This window comes from Neopsephotus bourkii, unplaced genomic scaffold (genome assembly GCF_033783945.1).
Source record: "Neopsephotus bourkii isolate Nb327-2 ecotype Australia unplaced genomic scaffold, CSIRO-AGI_Nbou_v1 NB_1778, whole genome shotgun sequence".
NCBI classification, from domain to species: domain Eukaryota; kingdom Metazoa; phylum Chordata; class Aves; order Psittaciformes; family Psittacidae; genus Neopsephotus; species Neopsephotus bourkii.
Window position 1 is genome coordinate 859,505 of NW_026902252.1, and position 24,678 is coordinate 884,182.

Here is a 24,678-nt window from a genome sequence, read left to right on the forward strand (position 1 = left end):
GAAGGCTTTTAAAGCGGACTCAATCACGCAGAAGGCACCAAAAAAAACCCAACTTTTGGGGACAAATGAACCCGGGGAGTTAATCTTTTTTTTCCCCATTTTCGTGTGGTTTCGGGGTCGCCACACACGTGGTGAGTTGGGGTCAGTCCTTAGCCAAGGCACCGGGGCAGCGATGTGGGACCCGGCCCCGTTGCGTCTGGCTCAAAGAGGGGGGTTTTATCCGCTGAGGCTCCGGCTCCCATCCCAAATCCCGCGGTGGGATGGGGATAGGGCAGGCAAGGATGCTAATTACAGGGGAAGGAACCGTGTATTTACAGAGGCAGCTCCCAGCACGAAACCGCCGGCGGCTGCTTTTTTGCTCCGCTGAGTCTTTCTTTTTTGCTCTCCTCTTTTCCCGGGCGCTGCCATCCACAAAAACCCAAAGAGAAGGGAGGAGGGAGGCAGGAATTAAAAATAACCCCCCCTTTTGGTGCTTTGCAAGAGGCACTTTAGCAGAGGAGGAGGAGAAGAGCGAGGAAGGGCAGCAGCACGGAGGCACCGGGGCGGCCGGCGGCGTTGCAGTGGGCTCGGTTGGAGCCGATGCAGGCGGCGTAAGCCATGGCGTGGGGGATGTAGTTCTGCTCGTGGACGCCGTGCAGGAGATGGGCCATGGGGCCGCGGGCGAAGACGGCCACGTCCTCCCCGCCGTGGGTCTCCTGGCGCAGGGGTACGGCTGATTGCGCCTGGTAGTCAGCGTGTGCTGGGTAAAAGATAGCCCCGGATCAGTATAACCAGTGAAAAGCACTGATTTATCCACGTTGTTATGAGCTCAGGGGGGTTTGCCCCAAAACCCCACTCACCAAAATCCACAGCGGAGACGTTTTCACGCTCCCCTGCCACTATTTTATACCCGGGGCCGTTGCCGTAGAGGATGGAGGTGAAGGGTTTGCGGTCCACATCGCTCTGCATCGGAGCCAGACCTGGCGGCGGCGGCACCATCAGCGCGATGGGGACATCCCCACGGTGTCCCTGTGGTGTTTCCTCCCCCCGTGCCCACCACCACGGACTCACCGAAGATGGGGTTCCCTCGCGGGGTGTAGCCGCCGAAGGTGAAGACGTGCGAGTGGTCGGCGGTGACCACGCTGAGCGTGTCCTGCACCGAGGTGAGGCGAGTGGCCAGCCCGATGGCCCGGTCCAGCTCCACCGCCTCGTGCAGCGCCTGCTTCGCCTTCCCCTCGTGGTGCCCGTGGTCGATGCGGCCTCCTGCGGTACCCAGCATGGCTCAGCATCGCCCTCCATCCCTCTTTGGCAGCCCTCATCGCCCCCGTTACCCCACCTATACATCCTCCTGTCCCCCCCTTATCCTCGCCCTTGACATCCCCCATTGTCCCCTTACCATCCCCTTTGCATCCCCCATTCTCCCTTTTATCTCCCCCTTTTCATCCTCCAGTCCCTTTATTCCCTCATCACTCCCTTTATCCCCACCTTGACATCTCCATGGTCCCCTTTATCTCACTGTTTATGTCTCTCTTTTACCCCCCCCCTTGAATATTACCCATCTTCCTTTATCCTCCAACACCCCTTTTATTTCCCACTTTATCCCCCACTTTGCATCCCCCTTTATCCCCCCATCACCCCCTTTATCCCCATCTTTTTGCATCCCCATCACCCTCCTTTTGACCCCCACATCCCCTCCACTCCCCTTTGCATCCCCATATTCCCCCTGTCCCACCTTCAACCAGGAGGAAGAACCCCCGGGGGTTTTTCTGGAGCATCCTGATGGCTACAGCCACCATCTCAGTGAGGGACGGATCCGTCTCATTGTTCCTGTCCAGCTCGTACACCATATCACCCGGCTCGAAGAGGCCTGGGGACAATGGCACTGCTGGGCACATCCTTTCCCCACCAGTAAACAGGGGACAGGACACACAGATCCAGCAGCACCGACTGCTTCTGCTGGCTCAGGCTACCGGATCCCCGGTGCTTAGATAGGAGCCGGGGGATGCTCCCAGCCCTTCCTTCCTCCAGCCCAGCCGAACCCTGCATCCCGGGCTGGGGAATTGTGCCATGGGCTCCCAAAACCAGCCTGCATCCACACGGAGGGGTATCAGCATTCCTTTGGGGTACCAGCATCCCCACGGGAAGGTACCAACATGTTTAGGGGGTACCAGCATCCCCAGGGGAAGGTACCAACATGTTTAGCGGGTACCAGAGTCTCAGGGTGGGGTACCAGCATCTCGGGGGTAAAAGCATCCCTTTGTGGTACCAGCATCTCGGGGGTTAAAGCATCCCTTTGTGGTACCAGCATCTCGGGGGTAAAAGCATCCCTTTGTGGTACCCTCATCTTGGGGGGCACCAGCATCCCTTGAAGGCAGCAGCATCCTTGGCCGCCCACTCCAGCTGCCCCAGCACCACAGGCCAGGCCAGGGGTGTCCCCCACAACCCTCCCTGCACCCAGTTAAAGCCAGAGCACCCTTGGGTGCCAGGACTCACCCAGGAGGAAGTCAACACGGCTGAGGTTGAGCGCCAGCAGGTCCCTCCGGTGCCACACGTACTTGGCAACCTGGGGACAAGCACGTTGTCACCTCCCCATCCCCGGGGCTGCTCTATCCCCCCCCTCTCCCCACAATATCCCATGCCCCAAATGGCTTTGTAGGGCCACAGTGAGGTACCCCCCCCCCCCCAAAGCAATGTCCCTGTCACCTTGCCAGGGGGCTTGGCCTCATACCACGCCTGGATGAGGTCCCTGCGGTCCAGGCGGGTGCCCCGGTGCTTGTCCTCATGGGGATATTCCACATCGCTGGCATTTTTAGGGAACATGTACTTCCTCCCTCCGCCCAGGATCACCTGAAAAAGATGGGGAAAATGCATTTTTAAAGTGATTTTTCAGTATTTTTCATCTCCCTCCCCTCAATTGGGGTTTAATGAGAGAAAACCCCAAGGAGGCGGTGTGGGGTGTCCAGGAAAACCCCAGCATCACGTGGAAAAAACACCCAAGGAATCTCACCCCACTCAAAATAACCTGGAATCTCTTCCTATTAATTAAAACCAGGCCAAAAATACCCGTCTCCAGCGGCAAGCTTGGCTTTTCCATCAGTTTTTGCTTTCCCCATCAGTGGGAGGGGAGGGATGCTCCACAGTGGGATCCCCGCATGAACCCTCTGGGATGGAGCCTCATCCCGCGGCTCCCGCTGTTTGCTTTGGAGCCTGGTTTATTTGGCCTCTGTTATTTATAACCCAGCAGAGATTTTAGGTCTTTTCTTTCATTCCCCCCCTTTCTCCACGCAGAAGGTGAATTATAAAGCTGCAAAACACCAGCGCCAAAGTTATTAAGCCAAAAAAAGGGACAAAAAAAAACCCCTTTTCCCCACTATATAATTATTTCCAGCCTGGGACAGAGTTAAATTTATATTAAAGGGAAAAAAAACAGGAGAAGAGGCTATTAAAGAGCGAAATAACAGGCTGAGATGTTTGGCTTTGGGGCTGGTTTGAAGGACACACAGTATTTATTTACAGGCTGCATTTCTGTGTGGGTCTGGGCAGAACCAGGGGGGATGCAGGGTTTGGGGTATGGGAAGGATGAGAATGGAGGGAGGTGATGGGGAGCTGATGGTCCCAGCGCTGTGTCTGGTAGGGTCTGGTCTCATATACACCTAATGGTGCTGAGAGCCCACCCATGGGTGGTCCTGGTCCCACATCTGCTGAGGGTTTTGGTTCTGCACCCATGGGTGGTCTAGTCCTACATCTGCTGTGGGTTCTGGCTTTTCACCCATGGGTGGTCCTGGTCCCACATGTACTGGGGGCTCTGGTTGTCTACTCATGGGTTGTCCTGGTCCCACATCTGCTGGGGGTTCTGGATCTGCACCCATCCTAGTCCTGTATCTACTGGGGCTTCTGGCTTTTCACCCATGGGTTGTCCTGGTCCCATGTTGACTGGGGGCTCTGGCTCTGCACCCATGGGTGGTCCTGGTCCCACATTTCTGGGTTTGGTTGTGGGTGTTGGTTTTTGGGTTCTGGTTCTGCACCCATGGGTGGTCCTGGTCCCACATTTGCTGAGGGTTCTGGTTCTGCACCCATGGGTGGTCCTGGTCCCACATTTGCTGAGGGTTCTGGTTCTGCACCCATGGGTGGTCCTGGTCCCACATTTCCTGGGTTGTGGTTCTGCACCCATGGGTGATCCTGGTCCCACATTTCCTGGGTTCTGGTTCTGCACCCACAGGTGGTGCTGGTCCCACATTTGCTGAGGGTTCTGGTTCTGCACCCACGGGTGGTCCTGGTCCCACATTTGCTGAGGGTTCTGGTTCTGCACCCATGGGTGGTCCTGGTCCCACATTTCCTGGGTTGTGGTTCTGCACCCATGGGTGATCCTGGTCCCACATTTCCTGGGTTCTGGTTCTGCACCCATGGGTGGTCCTGGTCCCACATTTGCTGAGGGTTCTGGTTCTGCACCCACGGGTGATCCTGGTCCCACATTTGCTGAGGGTTCTGGCTCTGCACCCATGGGTGATCCTGGTCCCACATTTGCTGAGGGTTCTGGCTCTGCACCCATGGGTGATCCTGGTCCCACATTTGCTGAGGGTTCTGGTTCTGCACCCACGGGTGGTCCTGGTCCCACATTCCCTGGGTTCTGGCTTTTCACCCACTGGTGGTCACAGCCCAACATCTTCTGGGGGTCCCAACTCTGCACCCATTGGTGGTCCCAATCCTGGTGCTGCACCCATGGGTGTTCTCAGCCTCACCTCTACTTGGGTGGTCCTGTCCTTGCACCCCCTCTGTCCTGGCTCTTCACCCACCAGTGGTTCCAGTCCAACACCTCCTGAGGGTCCCAGCCCTTCACTTATTGGGGGTCCCACTTACACCCCAGCGCCAGACAGCTCCAACCCTCACCCCTGGGTGGCCCCATCCCCATCCCTACCTCGATGTCGGGGATGTTCTCCACCAGCTGCCGGGCGATGTCCCTGCAGCCGCCCTCCAGCGCATCCGGGGGCATCTCCCCATCCGAGTACCAGTCGCGGTTGGCAGAGTGGGCATAGGCAGCGCTGGGCGTCGCGTGGGTCACCCGCGTGGTGGTGACGATGCCCACAGCCTTGCCTGCACCATGAGATCAGGGGTGATGGTGGCAACACCCCCAAACCCCAATGCTTTACCCCCCTCTTCAAGCTCCTCACCTGCATCCTTGGCCCAGCGGAGGATGGAGGTCACCTCCTGGCCCTTGGTGGTGTTGCAGCGGTCGCGGGTGACGCCGGCGCTGACGCCCACTGTCCCCTCGTTGGCTTTGACCCCGCAGAGGTAGGCGGTGGCTGTGCCCGCGCTGTCGGGTACCTGAGCGTTGGTGTTGTAGGTCTGGGGTGGGGGGAGATAAAGAAACCACCACCATCACCACCATCATCATCATCATCATCATCATTGAATGGTTTAGGATGAAGGGACCTTAAAGCTCCTCCAGCTCCAACCCCTGCCACAGGCAGGGACCCCTTCCACTGGAGCAGCTTGCTCCAAGCCCCTGTGTCCAACCTGGCCTTGAGCACTGCCAGGGATGTGTTCCTGGAAGTGTTTTAAGGACATCACCACCATCATCATCACCATCATCCTCCCAGCTCTGGGGCTTCATCATCATAGAACCATAGACTGGTTTGGGTTGGGAAGGACCTTAAGATCATCATCCCCACCCTGGAGCTCCCCTCCCCATGCCATTTGGCTGCATTGGACCATTATCCTCCAATGCACCCCCACTTGCACCCATTGCTCCCCCAGTGTGGTAGCACACCTCCCCTCACCACATCATTTAGCCCTTTTCCAGCCCATTTTGCGGCAGGGAAGGAGAAGTCACCACCAGGAGCATCCCCCGTGGGGTGAAGGGGACCAGTTTTAATGATTCTCAACCAAAAAAAACCCCTTTGTGCAGCAAAACGACCCCAGGAGGAGGCTTTGTGTGTGTGTATGTGTGTATATGTGTGTGTATGTGTGTGTATGTGTGTACATGTGTGTGTATGTATGTATGTATGTATGTGTGTGTGTGCCCTGTGGCTTCCCCTGTCCCCATCCTGCCCCCCCGTCCCCAGGCACAGCCCTGGCACAGCCGCAGGCACCAGCGCCAGCTCCTCCGGTTGCCCATGACCTCATTCCCATTCCAGGTCGATGCCGCCCGCCCGTGACCTTGGGTGGTGCGTGACGTGTGTGTATGTATGTGTGTATGTGTGCGTGTGTGTGTGTATATATGTGTGTATGTATGTATGTGTGTATATATATGTGTGTGTATATATGTGTGTATATATGTGTGTGTGTATATATGTGTGTGTGTATATATGTGTGTGTGTATATATGTGTGTGTGTATATATGTGTGTGTGTATATATGTGTGTGTGTATATATGTGTGTGTGTATATATGTGTGTGTGTATATATGTGTGTGTGTATATATGTGTGTGTGTATATATGTGTGTGTGTATATATGTGTGTGTGTATATATGTGTGTGTGTATATATGTGTGTGTGTATATATGTGTGTGTGTATATATGTGTGTGTGTATATATGTGTGTGTGTATATATGTGTGTGTGTATATATGTGTGTGTGTATATATGTGTGTGTGTATATATGTGTGTGTGTATATATGTGTGTGTGCATGTGTGTGTGCGTGCGTGTGTATATGTGTGTGTGTATATAGGTGTGTGTGCATGTGTGTGCGCGTGCGTGTGTATATATGTGTGTGTGCATGCGTGCGTATATGTGTGTGTAGATATGTGTGTGTGCATGTGTGTGCGCGTGCGCGTGTATATGTGTGTGTATATATGTGTGTATATATGTGTGTATATATGTGTGTATATATGTGTGTATATATGTGTGTATATATGTGTGTATATATGTGTGTATATATGTGAGTATATATGTGTGTATATATGTGTGTATATATGTGTGTATATATGTGTGTATATATGTGTGTATATATGTGTGTATATATGTGAGTATATATGTGTGTATATATGTGAGTATATATGTGTGTATATATGTGTGTATATATGTGTGTATATATGTGTGTATATATGTGTGTATATATGTGTGTATATATGTGTGTGTATATATATGTGTGTGTATGTGTGTATATATGTGTGTGTGTATGTGTGTGTGTATATATGTGTGTGCATGCGTGTGTGCGTGTGTGCGTGTGTGCGTGTGTGCGTGTGTGCGTGTGTGCGTGTCTATGTATGTGTGTGCCTATGTATGTGCGTGTGTGTCCAACTCACTTTGGCCAAGGCCACGTATGGGAACTTGTCCATCTCCAGCAGGCTCTCCTCGCCCTTGCGGTGCTGCAGCTGCCCCTTGAGGATGCGGGCGGCTGTGACGGTGGAGACCCCCATTCCTGCGGGATGGGGACAGGGACGGGACAGCTCAGCCACCCCGGTGCCAGCCGGTGCCACCCAGCACCCATTTATTGCACCCAACTTGCGGCATTGCAAGCGCAGTTTATGGTAGTGCTCGGTTTATCACAGCACGTGATTTATTGCGAGCCCAGTTTATCCCAGCACCCGACTCACTGCAAACCCAGTTTATCCAGCACCCAACTCATTGCAAACCCAGTTTATCCCAGCACCCAACTCACTGCAAACCCAGTTTATCCCAGCACCCGACTCACTGCAAACCCAGTTTATCCCAGCACCCGACTCACTGCAAACCCAGTTTATCCAGCACCCGACTCACTGCAAACCCAGTTTATCCCAGCACCCAACTCACTGCAAACCCAGTTCATCCCAGCACCCAACTCACTGCAAACCCAGTTTATCCCAGCACCCAGCTCACTGCAAACCCAGTTTATCCCAGCACCCAACTCACTGCAAACCCAGTTTATCCCAGCACCCAACTCACTGCAAACCCAGTTTATCCCAGCACCCAACTCACTGCAAACCCAGTTCATCCCAGCACCCAACTCACTGCAAACCCAGTTCCCAGCCCACTCACTGAAACGTTTATCCCAGACCAACTCACTGCAAACCCAGTTTATCCCAGCACCCAACTCACTGCAAACCCAGTTTATCCCAGCACCCAACTCATTGCAAACCCAGTTTATCCCAGCACCCAACTTATTGCAAACCCAGTTTATCCCTGCACCCAACTCACTGCAAACCCAGTTTATCCCAGCCCCCAACTCACTGCAAACCCAGTTTATCCCAGCACCCAACTCACTGCAAACCCAGTTTATCCCAGCACCCAACTTATTGCAAACCCAGTTTATCCCAGCACCCAACTCACTGCAAACCCAGTTTATCCCAGCACCCAACTCACTGCAAACCCAGTTTATCCCAGCACCCAACTCACTGCAAACCCAGTTTATCCCAGCACCCAACTTATGGAAAACCCAGTTTATCCCAGCACCCAACTTATTGCAAACCCAGTTTATCCCAGCACCCAACTCACTGCAAACCCAGTTTATCCCAGCACCCAACTCACTGCAAACCCAGTTTATCCCAGCACTCAACTTATGGCAAACCCAGTTTATCCCAGCACCCAACTCACTGCAAACCCAGTTTATCCCAGCACCCAACTCACTGCAAACCCAGTTTATCCCAGCACCCAACTTATTGCAAACCCAGTTTATCCCAGCACCCAACTCACTGCAAACCCAGTTTATCCCAGCACCCAGCTCACTGCAAACCCAGTTTATCCCAGCACCCAACTCACTGCAAACCCAGTTCATCCCAGCACCCAACTCACTGCAAACCCAGTTTATCCCAGCACCCAACTCACTGCAAACCCAGTTTATCCCAGCACCCAACTCACTGCAAACCCAGTTTATCCCATCACCCAACTCACTGCAAACCCAGTTTATCCCAGCACCCAACTCACTGCAAACCCAATTTATCCCAGCCCCCAACTCACTGCAAACCCAGTTTATCCCAGCCCCCAAGTTACCCAGTTCACTGCACCCACTTTATTGCACTTTACCATAGAACCCTCTTTATTGCACCCACTTTACCGCACCCATATCACTGCAGCCCCAGCTCCTCCCACCCCCCGGTGGGTGCCCCGCTCTCACCATCACCCAGGAAGAGGATGAGGTTCTTGGCCACGTTCTGGTTGAGGCGCTGGAGCCGCAGTGCCTGCTGCAGGGTCTCCTGTGCCTGCTCCCGCCAGTACTCGGGGTCCTTCTCAATCTCTGCGGGAGAACCCGGGCTCCATCGCACCCCACAGTGCCCGCCTTTGGGGTGCTCGCCCCCCATCCCAAACCTCACCTACCGGGGACCAGCGACGCGGAGCAGAGCTGGGCGAGGAGGAGGAGGAGGAGGAGCAGCTTCATCCTGCGGGGCTGGAGAGCAGAGAGAGCTGCGCGCACCCCGTGCCTCAGTTTCCCCACTGAGACCTTTGCCCCCGGGCTCAGCCGAGCGAGGACAGAGGGAAAAGTCCCTCTCCGCGCTGTCACTGATTGTCACCGCTGTGACCCCCTGGGGACGTGCCGCCAGCCCCAGGGCTGTCCCCCCCCATTGCCACCAGCCCACGGGTGGGGGGCGATGGCACGGACCTGATGTGCCCGCGGCGCAGCGGGGTCCCCATTGCACGTTAAGAGTCCCCATCACATGGTGTGTCCCATCCTGCATCCCCATCCTGTGCCTGTGACCCCGTCCCATCCCCATGTCCCCATTGCACACCCATGCCCCTATTGCATGTCCATGTCCCCAGCGTATCTCTGTGTCCCCATTGCACACACACCCCTGTCCCCATCCCAGCCTGTGTCCCTATCGCACATCCACATCCCCATCATGTCCCCATGTCCCTGTTGCACGTCTGACCCCGTTGCACACCCGTGTCCCCATTGCACACTTGTCCCCATAGCACACGCATGTCCCCATCCGATTTCCACGTCCCCATCACACCCCCATGTCCCTGTTGCACCCCCATGTCCCCACCACACACCCTGTCCCTGTTGCACTCGCATCCTTCTTGCACACCCATGTCCCTATTACACCTCCATGTCCCCTTTGCACCACCGTGTCTCCATCCCATGTCCATGCCCCATTGCTCGTCCATGTCCCCATCGCACCACCCATCTCTCTGTTGCACCCCCATGTCCCCATCCCTCCCCCATGCCCCTGTGCACACTCATCTCCCTGTTGCACCCCTATGTCCCCACTGCACCCCCATGTCCTCACCCCATGTCCAAGTCCCCATCACACCCTCGTGTCCCTGTTGCACCCCCATGTCCCCATCCCCTGCCCATGTTCCCATTGCTCGCCTGTGTCCCTATTGCACCCCCCATCTCCCTGTTGCACCCCCATGTCCCCATCCCCTGCCTATGCTCCCATCGCTCGCCCGTGTCCCTATTGCACCCCCCATCTCCCTGTTGCACCCCCGTGTCCCCACCCCATATCCATGTCCCCATCGCACCCCCAGCCCCACAGGGTGGCCCCGGGGGGGATCCCCCCGCACGTACCCGCACAAACTCGGGGGCCGGCACCAGGTTCCTGCGGGATGCGGGAGGAGCCGGGCCGGGGGCGCAGCGAGCCCTTAAATCCCCCGCACCGGCCTTCGCCTCCTCCTCCTCCTCCCCTTCCTCCTCCCTCCCCACTGGCCGCCAGCACGGGGAGCGGGGGGTGGGGGGGGGGGCAGGCACAAACTGGGAGTACTGGTGCCCTCTGCCGGGTTATACTGGGAGGACTGGGGTGCCCCTAAGCCTGGCTGTGTGGGGGCTGAGCATCCCCCCCATCCGCGCAGGGGGTGCGCACACGTGGGGGGGTGTTTTGCCGGATTTGGCGTTATTTTCACCCAAAACGTGAGAGCGGCGCGAGCGCGGTTTAGAGAGGAGGGATGATGGGGATGGGGGTCCCCGTGCCCCAGTTTCCCACCGCGGGCTGCGGCTTGGGCACGGCTTTACTGTAGGTCCACTAAACCAGGCACTGCGGGAGGGGGCTCGCTCGCCCCTGCCTCAGTTTCCCCATGGCAGGGGGGTGTCTGCGGGGGCTCCGTGTGCCCTGGAGCCGGGAGCGGGTGCCCAGGAGGTGGCGGTCTCGGCACACAAACCCGCTCCGAGAAAGCTTTCCGGGGGTGCCAGCGCCGCCCCGACGCCACGGGGATGGGCGACGGCCCCTGCAGGCAGACACCCCCCCCCCATCATCCCACAAGCAACCCCTCTCCCCGACCCTTTGCCTGCCCCCCTCCCCCCCCACTTTCCATGTGCTTTCCCAGCCCAGCGAAGCGATTCGCGGCCCCATGGGTGAGATGAGTGTGTCGGTGCTCAGCCCACCGATGGGGTGCGGTGGTGGCACTGTGTATGTGTGTGTGTGTGTGCCCCCCCGCATCCCCGGTATCCCCCACATCGCAATGGGCTTGGGGTGTCTGTGTGCTCATCGTTAGGACAGACACAACCTCGCTGAGTGTGCAAACGCATCGGGCTCGAACCCCGAACCCCTTTGCGGGGCTGTTAAACACGGGGGGGCTGGGGGGGGGGGGCGCTGCAGCCCGAGGAGCGCGTTTGCACACTCGGGTGCTTGCACAACCGGATGCTTGCCCTAAACGCTCCCGCAGCGTTGTCCCCTTGCGCTCCCCGCATCCCTTTGCACAAGCGGCGCTGGTTCATGGGGGCGATGCTTCCAGCAGCCCGAAGGGACTTGGGGGGGAGGGCCCATGGGGACCCCTAAAATGGGGTCTGGGGCCCCCCCGAAAGAGTTAACGGAGGCGCGCGGGGAAGCCCGTCCCTCCCGGCCCCATTGGTGTTCCCACCCCAGGTACATCCTCGCTCGTCACCCGCCGTCACCCTCTCGTAGGCCGCAGCGCAACGAGCGGCGCCGGGCTCGGGCTGGCCCCAGCGGGGGCCGGGACGGAGGGAGCGGGGTGTCAGCATGGTGAGTGAGCGGGGGGACCCCCCCTCTCCCCTGCCCCTGAGGTCATCGGGGCTGCGGCGCGGGGGGATGCTGCGTTCCACGCCAAGGGACCCCCATGCACCCCACTAAGGGAAGGCCATGCCCCCCCCCATGGGGATCCCCATTGCACCCCGAGAGACCCCCATGGGATCCTCCTAGTTCACGCAGAAGACCTCCATGGGACCTCCCATTGCACCCCAAGAAACCCCCATTCCACCCCGAGGGAGGATGCCCAAGCACCCCCCAAAAGGGTTGCCCATTGCACCCTGAAGCACCCCCTTGGGATCCTCCATAGCACCCCATTGCACCCCAAAGACTCCCCCCTGCACCCCCATCGCACCCCTGGGTGCACAACAAGCCACCCCCCCCCCAGCCTGGTTTCCTTTGTGGGTTCCCAGAGTGGGGACCCCAAGGGGGGTACCCCCCTCAAGCCACCCCCCCAGCACCCACCCCTTGACCCAAACCACAGGGGTTCCCTCTGCATAGAAAGGGGTGCAGGGGTGCCCCCCCCCAGCAACACCCACTTTTGGGGGGGGGCTGCAAACGGGGGGGTGTTTGCAAACAACCCCAAATTGAGCTCCCCCCCTTCCCCCTGATATTTTGCAAACTTTAACCCTTTTCCACCCTTTTTAAGCTTTTTTTCTTTACTCACAACCCCCCCTCCCCCCCATCCAAACTGGGTGCCCCCCCCGCACCCCCAATTAACGCCATCCCCCCTAATTAACACCAGGGGTTGCTAATAACCCCCTGGGCATCCTAATTAGAAGCCTGAGACTCAATGGGTGCTCCCTTCAGGCCGTGGAGGTGGCACCCATGGGTGCTGGGGGGGGGGGAAGGGGGTGGTGCTGCTCGGCTTGGGGGGAGGGGGGAAGCTTTGGGGGTACGGGGGTGACTGGGGGGGGCTGGGGGCGCTGGGGCAGGCGGGGAAGCGCCATCGCGGCCGGAGCCGAGGTGGCCGCTCCGAAATGGCGCCCGAGTGGGAGCCGAACGCAGCCGAACGCAGCCGAGCGCAGGCGGCTCGGGGCGCCCCGGTGCCGGGTGAGGGGCTCCGGTGCGGGGAGTGGGGGGGAGCGGTACAGTGGGGTCCACACATACACCCCCCCACCCCCGCAACAGTGCTGGGGCCCTGCGGGCTCGGAGCACGTGCGGCTCATTGTTTAGGAGGCCGAGGGGTGGTTTGGGGGAAAAACGAGGGGTTTCGGGCCCCGTGAGGACTTCTGTAACTTATAAAGTGAATGAAAATCCTTTGGGTTGGGGGGTTAAAGTGTGTTTGCCCCCCCAGCACCTTGGGATGCCCCCAACCCTCTTAAAGCTTTATTTATAATCTTTGCTGTGATTTAAGCAAATAGAGCTGGGGGGGGGGGGTGGGAAAGAAACAAAACCCACCCCGTTTTGACCCAAAAAAGGGTGCTCCCTTGTTGCAAGCTGGGGAGCACCCATGGGTGCTGCACTGCCCCGATGTCCCCAATGATGTGTGTGGACTATGGGTGTTAAAAATACCTCCCATACCCAATTTTCCCCTTATTAAGGATGCTGGGGGTTGATCCCGGTGCGTTTTGGGGGGTGTTCAAGCTTAGCTTGGATTCTCTGATGTCTAATACAGGGTTGAACCGGCACATCCTCAGTGAAAGGAAAAACGTGGGGTTTTTCTCTCCTTCTTTCCCTTTTCCCTGCTCTTTGCAGGCTGATGGGGGGGGGGATCGCTGGAAAAAAACTTCATTTCCTCAGGAAACAGAGTGAAAGCTTTGGCCACAAAGCTGGGACTCCAGGAATTTGGTGCTATTGGAGCTGGGGGGGGGCTCCCCCCAATGAGCAGGGATTTGTGCCCAGAGCTGCAAGTTCCAGCCATGTGCAAAGTGTGAAAATAAGGGGAAAAAGTGAAAGGGGATGGAAAAAATACATCATTGAAGCCCCGGGTTCAGCAGCGATAGCATCTTGCAGTGAAAGGGTTTTCGTCTCCTGGTTCCAGGGCACCAGGGGGGGATTTTGGGGCTGGAAGCAGAGCTTTTTGGTCAAGCAAAGAGGGAAAATGCCTTTTTCTTTTAACCCTTTCCCTTCGCCAGGTGGGTTTTGTGCCTGCTGAAACCCAGGCTGTGATTTGGGATCCAGGGGTGAGGATGGGATTCGGTGTTAACTGCGTGAGAGGAGGTTTGGGAAGGCCGGTAGAGGAAACAGGGCCGAGAACTGGGGCTTTCATTGCATGCTGAGGCATGCAGTGCTGGGTTCAGCTCACCTCAGTGTCCCTTTGGGGACGATGGCAGCAGGATGGGGACATCCGGATGGGTGCAAACCCCAACCAGGCGCTGCACTGGGGGTGAAGGGATGTGACCAGTGCCGCTCAGCCCATCAGTAGCAGGGGTTGGGGTGGGTTTTGGGGTGCTTCCCCCCTCGGTGGGCAGGCAGAGGGTTGTTTTCCCTGGCTGGGTGACAGGGCTGTGCCAGGGGGGAAGGAAACGGCAGAATGATAAGGGCTGGCTGCCAACCCCTGAGGTGTCCCCTTGTTTTTCTGCTTGGAGATGAGATAAGAGCCAGGCACCAGCACAAGATAATGCCCTGGGGACAAGGAGCAGGGAGGGAGCCCGTCGGCAGCCTCAATTCAAGGTGCTGTCGCTTCTGGGTTCTCAGAGGGACCTGATGGGGTGTTTCGGGGTGCACACAGCTCACAGGGTGTGGAGCATGAACGAGATGGTAGTTTTGGGGTGAAAAACCCTTTTCCTCCATTCCCAGCCCTTCCCAGGTCTTGGGGTTCCCTGGCCCTGGGGTCCCTCACCCTGCTGCGGGGCCGGTGGAGGAGGACCCGGCTTTATTCCAGGCTGAACTGGAGGTTGCACAACTCGGCCCCAGGGGAACGTGAGGCGGGTTCGGGCTTTGCTCAGCCTTTTGGCTCCAGCCCTCATTGCTTTCCATAACCTTCCTCCAGTGTTTGTTGAGTGCTTCACTACCCCAGAGCCGGTCGGGATTTAGCTCCCTCAAGGAGAAGGCGGCTTTAGAGGGTGCATATTCCTTCCTTACCCTCCTTCCTCCTCCTCTTCCTCAACCCCGAGCCACTGAGCACCTCTGTTTGCCAATCCCCTGTGCAGATGTCGACCTACAAGCGAGCGACGTTGGACGATGAAGACCCCCTGGACTCAGCTGGTGATGGTGATGGGTACCCCAACGGCTTCCAGGTAGGGTTTTATGTGTGTTTTAGGGTTAAAAAGGAGGATTTTAGGTCCTGGTAAGCAGCAGAGGGGGTTGCTGAAGGGTTTTCCGCCTGGGATCAGCCTTTCTGTGGGGCAAAGTCCGGTCTGGGCAGAGCCATGTTGGCTCCCGCTGGCACCCTGAGCCTGTGGGTGCTGTTCGCAATGCCCCAGCACCCAGTTTTCTGCTATCCAAACCCCTTCCCAGCATGTCCAGGCTGAGCAATTATGGTGGCAGTGGGAGCTTTGTCCCCATCCAAAAGGGATTAGGTTAATTCCTCCCCAAGTAGCAGAAAAGCAGCTTAAAAAGGGCTGAGGGTGGCAAGAAAAGAAACCCCACTGCAGCCAGCGTGCCAGCTCTGGCACTGGAGCGATGCTTTTGGTGCTGGCCCCACTCCCAGCCCCATCGTTCTGTGCCCGGAATGGTGCTTTCTGTCCCCAGACCAGCGCTCTGCTGTGTTTGTGCTTTCCCAACGGGGCCGTCTCCGCTCGCCGGCGCATCGGGATGTTTCCTGGGGATGTTTTTCGGCCGAGTGGGAGTATCCTGTTAAGGCATTTCCCGCCGCCGCCGTGGCCCCCACCCTGTCCCATTGCCAGCAGCAGGGACAGGGACGCCCGGGGGGGGGTTATGGCCGTGCTCAAGGAGGGGTTCGGGGTGGCACAGGGTAGCAGGTGAGCCTCCCGAAACGCTCACCCCGCTCCCTTTCCTGCCATTGTGCCGCCCTTCCTGGCCAGTTTCTGGAAGGCAGCTGCCGCCTTTCCCAGGCCGAACCGCGCCGGATCCGTCGCTGGGAGCCAAGCTGGTGCCGTGGGCTGTAGGAAGCAGAATGTGGGATGTGTCGGTGGGGTTTTCCAGCGGTGGGGAAAGGACCTTGCTCTTCCCCCAGGTGAACTTCCGCGGCTCGAGGAGTGCCCCCGGGTGCTGGGCTGAGCGGACGCGCGCCGAGAAGCAGCTCGTGGTGCTGGTGGGGGTGCTGGGGGCCGTGCTGGTGGCGTGTCTGCTGGGTCTCATCTTCCAGTACAGAGCCCGTAAGTCCTCCTCGCACCGTGCAGGGATCCCCTTGAGTAGGGCGGGATGCTGGGGGGGTTCCCTGGGATGGGATGCTCCCCTGCATCCTTTATCGTGGAGTGTGATGCTTGAGCATAGGATGGGGTGCTTGCCTGAATCCTTCATCCCAGGGTGGGATGCTCGGGCACTGGGCAGGATGCTTAGGGAGAGAATGGGGTTCTTGCCTGCATCCCTTGCCGTAGAATGGAATGAGCAGGCAGGATGCTTAGCATGGGATGGGATGCTGGCCTGTATCATCCTGGAGTGGGGTGTTAGGGTACAGGGCAGGATGTTTGCCCGCATCCTTTATAGAATCACAGACTGGTTTGGATTGGAAGGGACCTTAGAACTCATCCAGTTCCAACCCCCTGCTATGGGCAGGGACACCTTCCACTAGAGCAGCTTGCTCCAAGCCCCTGTGTCCAACCTGGCCTTCATCATGGGGCAGGATGCTTCCCAGTGAAGCTCATCATACCACAATGAAGGAGCTGAACCATCATTCCCTCCCGCAGGGGCACCGGCCGTGTGCCTGTCAGAAGCCTGCATCTCTGTCACCAGCTCCATCCTCAGCTCACTGGACCAGGCAGTGAATCCCTGCGAGGACTTCTTCAGCTACGCCTGCGGGGGCTGGATCAAGGCCAACCCCCTCCCCGATGGGCACTCGCGCTGGGGCACCTTCAACAACCTCTGGGAGCACAACCAGGCCGTCATGAAGCATCTGCTGGGTGAGTACATGGGAGCGGTGGGACCTGCGGCGTTAAGGAACCCCATTAGGTCTGGGGATGCCAAAAACATGCCCATGGGGATGTCAGGTTGGACTTCAATCCCAGCGTCAACCCAGTCCGTGACGCATGTGCTGCAAGGACATTGGGAAGCAGATCCTGGCTGTGTTTGCTCTCCTGGCTGCCCCTGGGATGTTTGACCGTGATGTTGCAGCTCTTTGGTGCCGAGTATGGGAAGGGTCCTGGCCCTGGTTCTGCAAACCCTGTGGTGGTGTTCCCAGGAGCTCTTAAGTTCAGGATTTGCCCTCCAGACTGCTTCCAGAGGATGTAACACCCCAATAGCACCCCAAGGATGTGGGGCTTTTTTTCCTCCTGCTCTATCTTCCAGCCTTGTGAGTGGCTTTCGGGGGGGGGGGGGGCTGGCTGCCAATCTGGTTTTTGGGACCAAAGCTCCCTCAGCAGAGGGAGGATCCCAGGCTCAGCCTCTGCGTGCGAGCACCAAAGCGGGGTGGCTTATCCAAGTGACCGGCGGGGACGGTTTGTTCAAGCTTTGAGCAAACAACTGGCTCCTTATCAGCACTTTCCACCATGCTGGGGCCGGTTATCTGGAAAGAGAAGGTTTGGGAAGAGTGTTGTCTTTTGGGAGAGGTGGGGGGGGGGAGTGCAGGAACGGCTTCATCCCAGCTCTTCCTGCAGAAATCTGGTGCTGGTTTTACTGGGAGAAGGGACCAGGCCTCCAGCCAAGTGGTCGCGCTCGGCATTTCCTTGAATTCCTTGGAGCCGAGGGACCTTTAGTTAATAAACCCACACAGCTGGGAAGCCAAAGGTGCAAGCTGTGTCATGAGGAACGTCAGATAATAAAAACCAAACCTCTGGGGAGGCAGAAATTTAGAGGGGGGGGGGGGAAGGAATAAAAGGTTGGGTTTGGAGGAGGAGAAAAATGGGTTTATTGTTCCTGCCTGCGGGAATAAATAATATCAGGCTGGGAAGCACTGGAACAGGGGCAAGGGCAGCGCAGAGGGCTGGGTGATGGTGGGAACATCAGAGCTAATGGAAAAGTGCTTTTTTGTTTTCCCTTTATCTTCCTGCTCCAAGGAGCCCAGAGCAGTCCCTGCGGGTGGGAAAGGAGATGTGGGCAGGAGGCCAGGAAGGGGCTGGGGGCCATGGGAAGCTTTTGGAGGCACAGAGGGGACTGCCAGGGCAAAGCTCAGCCTGGTTTTGCCCAAATGGGGCTGAATATTTCTCAGGTGGGAAAGTGGGGGCTCTGTGCCCATGGGGGGGGCTGGATGCTTGCCCCATGGGACCTCCTGTGAGCTCCCCCCCGGGTACCTCCTGCAGAGAACACCACGGCCAATGTGTCGAGCGAGGCAGAGCGCAAGGCACAGCGTTACTACCAAGCCTGCATGAACGAGAGCAAGATCGAGGAGCTGCGCGCCAGCCCGCTCATGGAGCTCATCGAAAAGGTTCAGACCCTTCCTTGGGGAAAAGCTGTCTGCCCTCTGCAAAATGGGGGGAAAAAGCTCATTTGTGGGCAGTCCCAGCACACTCCAGACCCCATTCTGGGTGCTTCCGAAGGAAGAGCATCCCCCAGAGGAGGCAGGCAGAGAGAGGCAGGGATTTATCATAGAATCCCAGATTGGTTTGGGTTGGAAGGGACCTTAAAGCCCATCCATCCCCAACCCCTGCCACGGGCAGGGACCCCTTCCACTGGAGCAGCTTGCTCCAAGCCCCTGTGTCCAACCTGGCCTTGAGCACTGCCAGGGATGGGGGAGCCACAGCTTCTCTGGGCACCCTGTGCCAGCGCCTCAGCACCCTCACAGGGAAGAGCTTAAGATCCCATCTAATATCTATAGGCATAGATTTATATGCAGCTCATGCCACTCCTGGGCTTTTGAGCCCCATTGTGAGAAGTTTCCCCCCAGGACAGGTATTAGGTGGATATTTGAGCAATTCCAAGTGGTTCTTCCTTACCCAAAATCCTTTTGCTGTCTGTCCCCAGCTGGGTGGCTGGAACATCACAGGTCCATGGGCCGGTGACAACTTCAACGCGACGCTGCGGGAGGTGACGGCGCATTACCGCACCTCACCCTTCTTCTCCGTCTACGTCAGCGCCGACTCCAAAAACTCCAACAGCAACGTGATCCAGGTGGATCAGTCAGGGTTGGGCCTGCCATCACGGGATTACTACCTCAACAAGACAGAGAATGAGAAGGTAGGGTTGGTGGAGGAAAGGTGGATTTGATGATGGGTGAGTGGCACCCACCATGCTGACACCCCCCTGTCCTATGATGTAGGTGCTTGCTGGGTACCTGAACTACATGGTGCAGTTGGGGATGTTCCTGGGAGGCACTGACGAGGAGTCAACTCGGCAGCAGATGCAGCAGATCTTGGACTTTGAGACAGCGTTGGCCAACATCACCATCCCACAGGAGAAGCACCGTGATGAAGAGGTCATCTACCATAAAATGACAGCTGGAGACCTAAAGGTAGGGATGGAGTTGGTGAGTGTCCCTGCTCCACTGTGGTTTGGGAAGTGGAGGGAGTGGGGAGAGGTGATGCAGCTCTCTGAGGAAGCCTGACACAGCCTGGGAAGCTCTTGTGCAACGGCTTGGCCCATGTCCTCCTTGGGGAATCCCACCCTGACCTGTTCCTCCAGCCTCCGGACCACCCCTGCTGTGGCATTGCTGCCTGTGGACACCAGCCTGGTCACCTCCCCGCATCCCCAAAGGGGCCCTAATGGGTTGTGTCAACATCTCTGACACCTGCCCCACTTTCTTTTCCTTTGTGGAAGGGAATTGTTTACTCCTCTCTGACCTTTTGAGGCTGCTGCTGCTATGGGAACCGGCCTCTTCAAATCAGTTGAATCCCTCTAACTGGGGTTGATGCAGCCGCTTCCAGCTCGGGAAGCATTTGCCACGCTGCATCGATGGGTTTTGGGTCCATAGCAGTGCCATGGCTTTTGCAGGAGCTGGCACCAGCCGTGGACTGGATGCCCTTCCTCAGCACGGTGTTCTACCCCGTGGAGCTCAATGAGTCTGAGCCCGTCGTGGTCTATGCCAAGGAGTACCTGGAGCAGGTCTCTGACCTCATCCTGGCCACAGATAAATGGTGAGAGCCCCCAGCCCTCATGGAGAGCGCACAGGATGGGCAGGAACATCCCCCTGCTCACTCACTGCCTCTTGCTGCAGCCTCCTCAACAACTACATGATCTGGAACCTGGTGCGGAAAACCAGCCCCTTCCTCGACCAGCGCTTCCAGGATGCTGAGGAAAAATTCATGGAAGTGATGTATGGGACGAAGAAGGTGAGTATGGAGCTCCCAGTGCTCCCACATCACCATTAAACTGGTGACAGCTTTTTAAACCAAGACCTTGTCATGTTGTACCCAAAAGAGAGAGGTGTGGGGCGGGTTTTGGGGTGGCAGCTCCAGCACAGGGATGTGGACCTCACCTCTTGGCAGGGCAAGGGGGTGTGAAGGTGAGGGGCTTTGGCTGTGCCATCACTGATGCCCACCTCTGTCCCATGCAGACCTGCCTCCCGCGCTGGAAGTTCTGCATCAGTGACACTGACAACAACCTGGGCTTCGCCCTGGGGGCCATGTTCGTCAAGGCCACCTTTGCCGAGGACAGCAAGCAAGTGGTACGTCCCCCATGGGGGTCCCAGTGCCAGGAAAGCCAGCACGATGGTGGAACCACTGGGGCAGATGCTGTTTCTCTATCCACCTTATTTTGTTCACTGGACATCTGCAGTTGCTGGGTTTTCACTGGTCCACATTCCATCTCGGCCTCCCTGCTGGTGTGAAGGGTCCTTGATCTCTCTGAGGTGGGAGGCCAGCTCTGGACCAACACTGCTGCCTTGTTTTGTCCAGGCAGAGGAAATGATTGCAGAGATTAAAACAGCCTTCGAGGAGAGTCTGGAGACCCTGCAGTGGATGGATGAAGAGACAAGGAAATCGGCCAAAGAGAAGGTGAGGTGTGGGCAGCAGTTGGAGGAGAGGGTGGTGGTGGAGGATGGTGGAGCTGGGTGAGTCTGCCCTTCCACCCCTGCCACCAAAAGCACTTCGGTCCTTGTCACCCCACCAGGCAGATGCCATCTACAACATGATTGGCTACCCCAAGTTCATCATGGACCCCAAGGAGCTGGATAAAGTCTTTAATGATGTGAGTTGGTCGGATATGTCCCTTGGGTCTCCTATTCCCCACTCCACTAGAACATGCAGGATGTGCCCATCACCACAGTCCCAGGTTTCATCCTGAAGGGTCTCACTGATGCCCTTGGCCCTTCTCGGGGGGCTTTCTGGAGAGCTCTGCCCCAGCCTGGGGGTGGATGGGGCTCTCGGGATCCCTGCTGGGAAGAGGAGGAGCCGGTTTCCGTAATGGTGATTCACTATCCCCTTGAGACTGCACAGATGTGGGAGAGGAGGAGAAACAAGAGCGGCTGTAACAGCCAGCCTGAAGGCTCAGACATGACCATGGAGGGAGGAGCGGGGCTGGGTGGTCACCACACACTACTCATGCCCTGCTCTCTTGCAGTACGAGGCTGTATCCGACCTCTACTTTGAGAACGTCATGCAGTTCTACAACTTCTCGGCCAGGGTCACCGCTGACCAGCTCCGAAAACCACCGAACCGGGACCAGTAAGTCCTCTGCTCCGCTTCCCTGTTGTGCCCAGCAGGGAATAGCACTAGGATTTGGTGTCCACCAGACCATGCTGGTTTCGGGGAGTTAAGTTTGGGCTGATGGCTTTGCATTATGATAAGTGGTGGTGATGGGTTTATGCAGCCACGTTGTCCACGTCCGTGTCTCTACAGGTGGAGCATGACACCACCAACGGTCAATGCGTACTACTCTCCCACCAAGAATGAGATTGTCTTCCCTGCTGGCATCCTCCAAGCCCCTTTTTACACACGTGCATCTCCCAAGTAAGAGCCTGTGGAAACCAGGGAGGGCAGGATTCCCGAATATCCTCTGGTCCTAACATTTGAGGCTCAGTTTCAAGGCTGCGGGAAGCAGCAGCTGCTGTCTAAACCTCAGCATCGCCTCCTTGCAGGTCGCTGAATTTTGGTGGGATCGGTGTGGTGGTGGGCCATGAGTTGACACATGCCTTTGATGATCAAGGTACGGCCAGGGCCAGGCGGATGGGCCGCAGGAGGGGTGGCCAGGGAGGTGATGAAGGATCTGTTGTGGTTTTGGCAGGCCGGGAATACGACAAGGATGGCAACCTGCGTCCCTGGTGGAAGAACTCCTCGGTAGAGGCCTTCAAGCGTCAGACAGCGTGCATGGTGGAGCAGTATGGCAACTACACCATCAATGGAGAGGCTGTCAACGGCAAGCAAACCCTTGGGGAGAACATCGCTGACAACGGGGGCCTAAAGGCTGCCTACAGGGTAGGGCTGTGGGGCTGAGGAGGTGTGTGGGGAACAGTGTGGTGGGATCAGTGGTGTCCTCTGAGCTTGCTGTCCTCCAGGCATATCAGAACTGGCTGAAAAAGAATGGGGATGAGGAAACCCTCCCAACGCTTGGCCTCACCAACAACCAGCTCTTCTTTGTTGGCTTCGCGCAGGTAGGTCACTTGGTGGTGGGCAGGAGGGGTGGACACATAGGTTTGTGGGGAGTGGAGGCATGTCCAGATGGTCTTGGAAGGATGTGATGGCAAGACCTGAGGTTTCTAGAGATGCTGAACCAGATTAGAGTGAGACAAAGCTGGAGCTCCGTCTTCCTGGTGTCCATCATGGAATCGGGGAGGTCCAGTTTGGCACCAAGCAGGGCCCTATGGATGCAGACACTGGCACTGGTGCCTGTCGCCCTCATTTGCAGGTGTGGTGCTCGGTTCGCACGCCGGAGAGCTCGCACGAGGGGCTCATCACTGACCCCCACAGCCCCTCGCGATTCCGGGTCATCGGCACCGTCTCCAACTCCCAGGAATTTGCGGAGCATTTCAGCTGCCCCCTCGGTTCCCCCATGAATCCCTCCAAGAAATGTGAAGTCTGGTGATGGGCGAGTGCCTGGAGGGAACCGGCTGCTTCATCCGATGGCTGGATTTCCCAGGTCCTTTTGAGAGGCACAAACCACTTCTCCACGCAAGGAACTGCCCAGCTCTCAGCCACATTCCCAGGATCATCCGAGCTTCATTCACTGTGAAACTCCTTCATCCCCTTGCTCGTTTGTGGAATGACTTCCACCTGGGGGTCTCTTCTTCCCCACCATGACCGGGCCATGTGTCCAGGCACGAGTCCATGGGCACTACCCTGCGTAGTGCTCCAGCCTGACCCACCATCCCGGCAAATTCCTCATTTCCGGAGGTGATAAAGGGATCCCACGGCACCGGCAGGTTTGGCTGCGTGTCTGAAGGCACCCGATGGACCTTCCTCTCTCCAAAGATGCGCACATGAGGATGGAAAATATTTTAAGATATATTTTTTGGGGGAGGGGCAAATATCTATTTTTTTCATGCCTTGTGGAATACACTGGAAAATTTCAGGGAAAATGCATTTAAAAGCCTTTTTTGTTTTTTTTTTTTTCTTTTTTAAGTAAAAGATGAGTATATTTATTAATTCTTTTTTACTCAGTGCAGCTGGAGGTGCAGCACCCTGTGGTGACAGGCTCTCTGCTGGTGAAGCTGGATGGGGCTGTGGATGCAACTATCCAGCCCTGCATCCTGGTTTCTCTGGGAGGGACTGTCCTTGGGGGATGCTGATGGGGACACTGGGGACAGGGCTGGAGGATGCTGCAGGGCACAGGCTCTGCTGCAGCTCCTGGGATTAGCTTTCATTTCAGAGGGACAAGCTGGCGTGCCAAAGGTGTCACCGAGGTGGTGACTGTGGGTGCACCCTCCTGTCCCCTCTGAAGTGAGCTCAGCCATGAGTTCCTGCCCCAAAAGCTTCCCCAGACAAGTGCAGGCGGTTCCTGCTGCTCCTTTGCGCTCTGCCGTACCCAGCCTCTATACTGGGAAGCTGCAAACCCCAAAATCACCCCTTGGCCCCAAACCTCATCCTTCCATGGCCGGGTTGGCACTGGGATGGGGGCAAGGGGCTTTCGTAAGGGTTATTTGTAATGTTCTTTTTGCAGTTTTAAGAGGAAACCACTGACAGTAGCTCAGGTGCTGCGTGTTGTCTCGTGGGGCACCTTCTTGCAAAGCTGTAGAGGGATTTTTAATATTTATATGTAAAAGGAAGGATGGGTTGTTTGTTTTTTTTTTTGTAACTATTTTTTCACCCTATATGTGGGGCTTATTGTTATTGAAATAATAAATACTTTTTACTTGGGCTGGAGCTGCTCATGACTTGTTTTATTTCTGATAGCAGGAGGTTTGCATCCCTTTTTCTACATTTTAATCCCTGTCCACACCACTGGGACCATCCCATGCTGCCAAAACCAAGCCCAGGAGGCTTTTCCCAGCCTGAGCTTGTGTCTGCTGCTTCTCTTGGAGGCTGAAGTGAAGCTTTTGTGCCCCAAACCCTCACTCTTACTGCAGGTGGGTGTTTGCTTCCCACTTCTATGGCACGGCCCCACGCATCTTCCAGCAGGGAGGTCTTTCCCGGATGCTTTTTGTTTCCTCCTGGGTGAATTTTTGGCTGGCCGGGCTGTGCAGGTTCCTCTCCAAAGGGCCTTATTTATAGCCCTGCAATGCTGCTGAACGCTGCCAGCTCGGTAACACAGGCCAACATTCATTCCCAAGCAGATGCTCCATGGCTTCATCAGGCTTGCCCCAAAAATGCCAGGCAGGACCTGGACCGCAGGCTGTGTGCTGAGCCTCACCCAGCGCCTGGGGGAGATGATGGCCATAAAACAAGTAAAATCCTGGGTGCTCACTTGCTATTTAACCCTGACTCATTATCAGGGACTGGAATTAGGCTGCACCCCCTGGTTTGACCCCGCTGGTAATGAGCTTTTGGGGATATAGAGTG

General features: G+C 56.9%; 3 protein-coding genes across 5 annotated transcripts in view; 1 reads left to right on the forward strand and 2 right to left on the reverse strand.

The window, feature by feature from the left end:
- Nucleotides 1–16,794, reverse strand: part of SLC2A1 (solute carrier family 2 member 1) — a 225,271-nt gene extending 208,477 nt beyond the window's left edge. The window contains exon 1 of the mRNA XM_061379536.1: nt 16,790–16,794. The gene's annotated coding sequence lies outside the window, so the exon portion shown is untranslated. The remainder of the gene's footprint in view (nt 1–16,789) is intronic.
- On the reverse strand, nt 289–10,490 carry ALPL (alkaline phosphatase, biomineralization associated). The gene is made up of 12 exons (XM_061379509.1): nt 10,399–10,490; nt 9,207–9,383; nt 9,007–9,126; nt 7,220–7,335; nt 5,148–5,322; nt 4,895–5,070; nt 2,683–2,826; nt 2,473–2,542; nt 1,712–1,846; nt 1,051–1,242; nt 840–959; nt 289–739 (listed from the first exon to the last, which is right to left on the reverse strand). Exons 2-12 carry the CDS (start codon nt 9,265–9,267, stop codon nt 489–491), a joined length of 1,560 nt encoding a protein of 519 aa, XP_061235493.1. The 5' UTR covers nt 9,268–9,383; nt 10,399–10,490; the 3' UTR covers nt 289–488.
- ECE1 (endothelin converting enzyme 1) lies at nt 11,659–24,036 on the forward strand. 3 transcript variants are annotated; one of them, XM_061379530.1, is made up of 18 exons: nt 11,659–11,806; nt 14,905–14,991; nt 15,891–16,032; nt 16,564–16,776; nt 18,112–18,236; nt 18,773–18,985; nt 19,068–19,259; nt 19,739–19,881; nt 19,962–20,076; nt 20,301–20,411; nt 20,641–20,739; nt 20,855–20,932; nt 21,305–21,408; nt 21,583–21,693; nt 21,822–21,889; nt 21,968–22,158; nt 22,239–22,334; nt 22,589–24,036. In XM_061379530.1, the coding sequence occupies exons 1-18, from the start codon at nt 11,804–11,806 to the stop codon at nt 22,763–22,765; spliced, it is 2,268 nt and encodes a 755-aa protein (XP_061235514.1). In that variant the 5' UTR covers nt 11,659–11,803; the 3' UTR covers nt 22,766–24,036. The 3 variants fall into 3 exon arrangements, with proteins under 3 accessions (XP_061235514.1, XP_061235516.1, XP_061235515.1); XM_061379532.1 differs by lacking the exon at nt 11,659–11,806 and adding an exon at nt 13,452–14,425; XM_061379531.1 differs by lacking the exon at nt 11,659–11,806 and adding an exon at nt 14,571–14,817.
- Nucleotides 24,037–24,678: the final 642 nt, after the last annotated feature.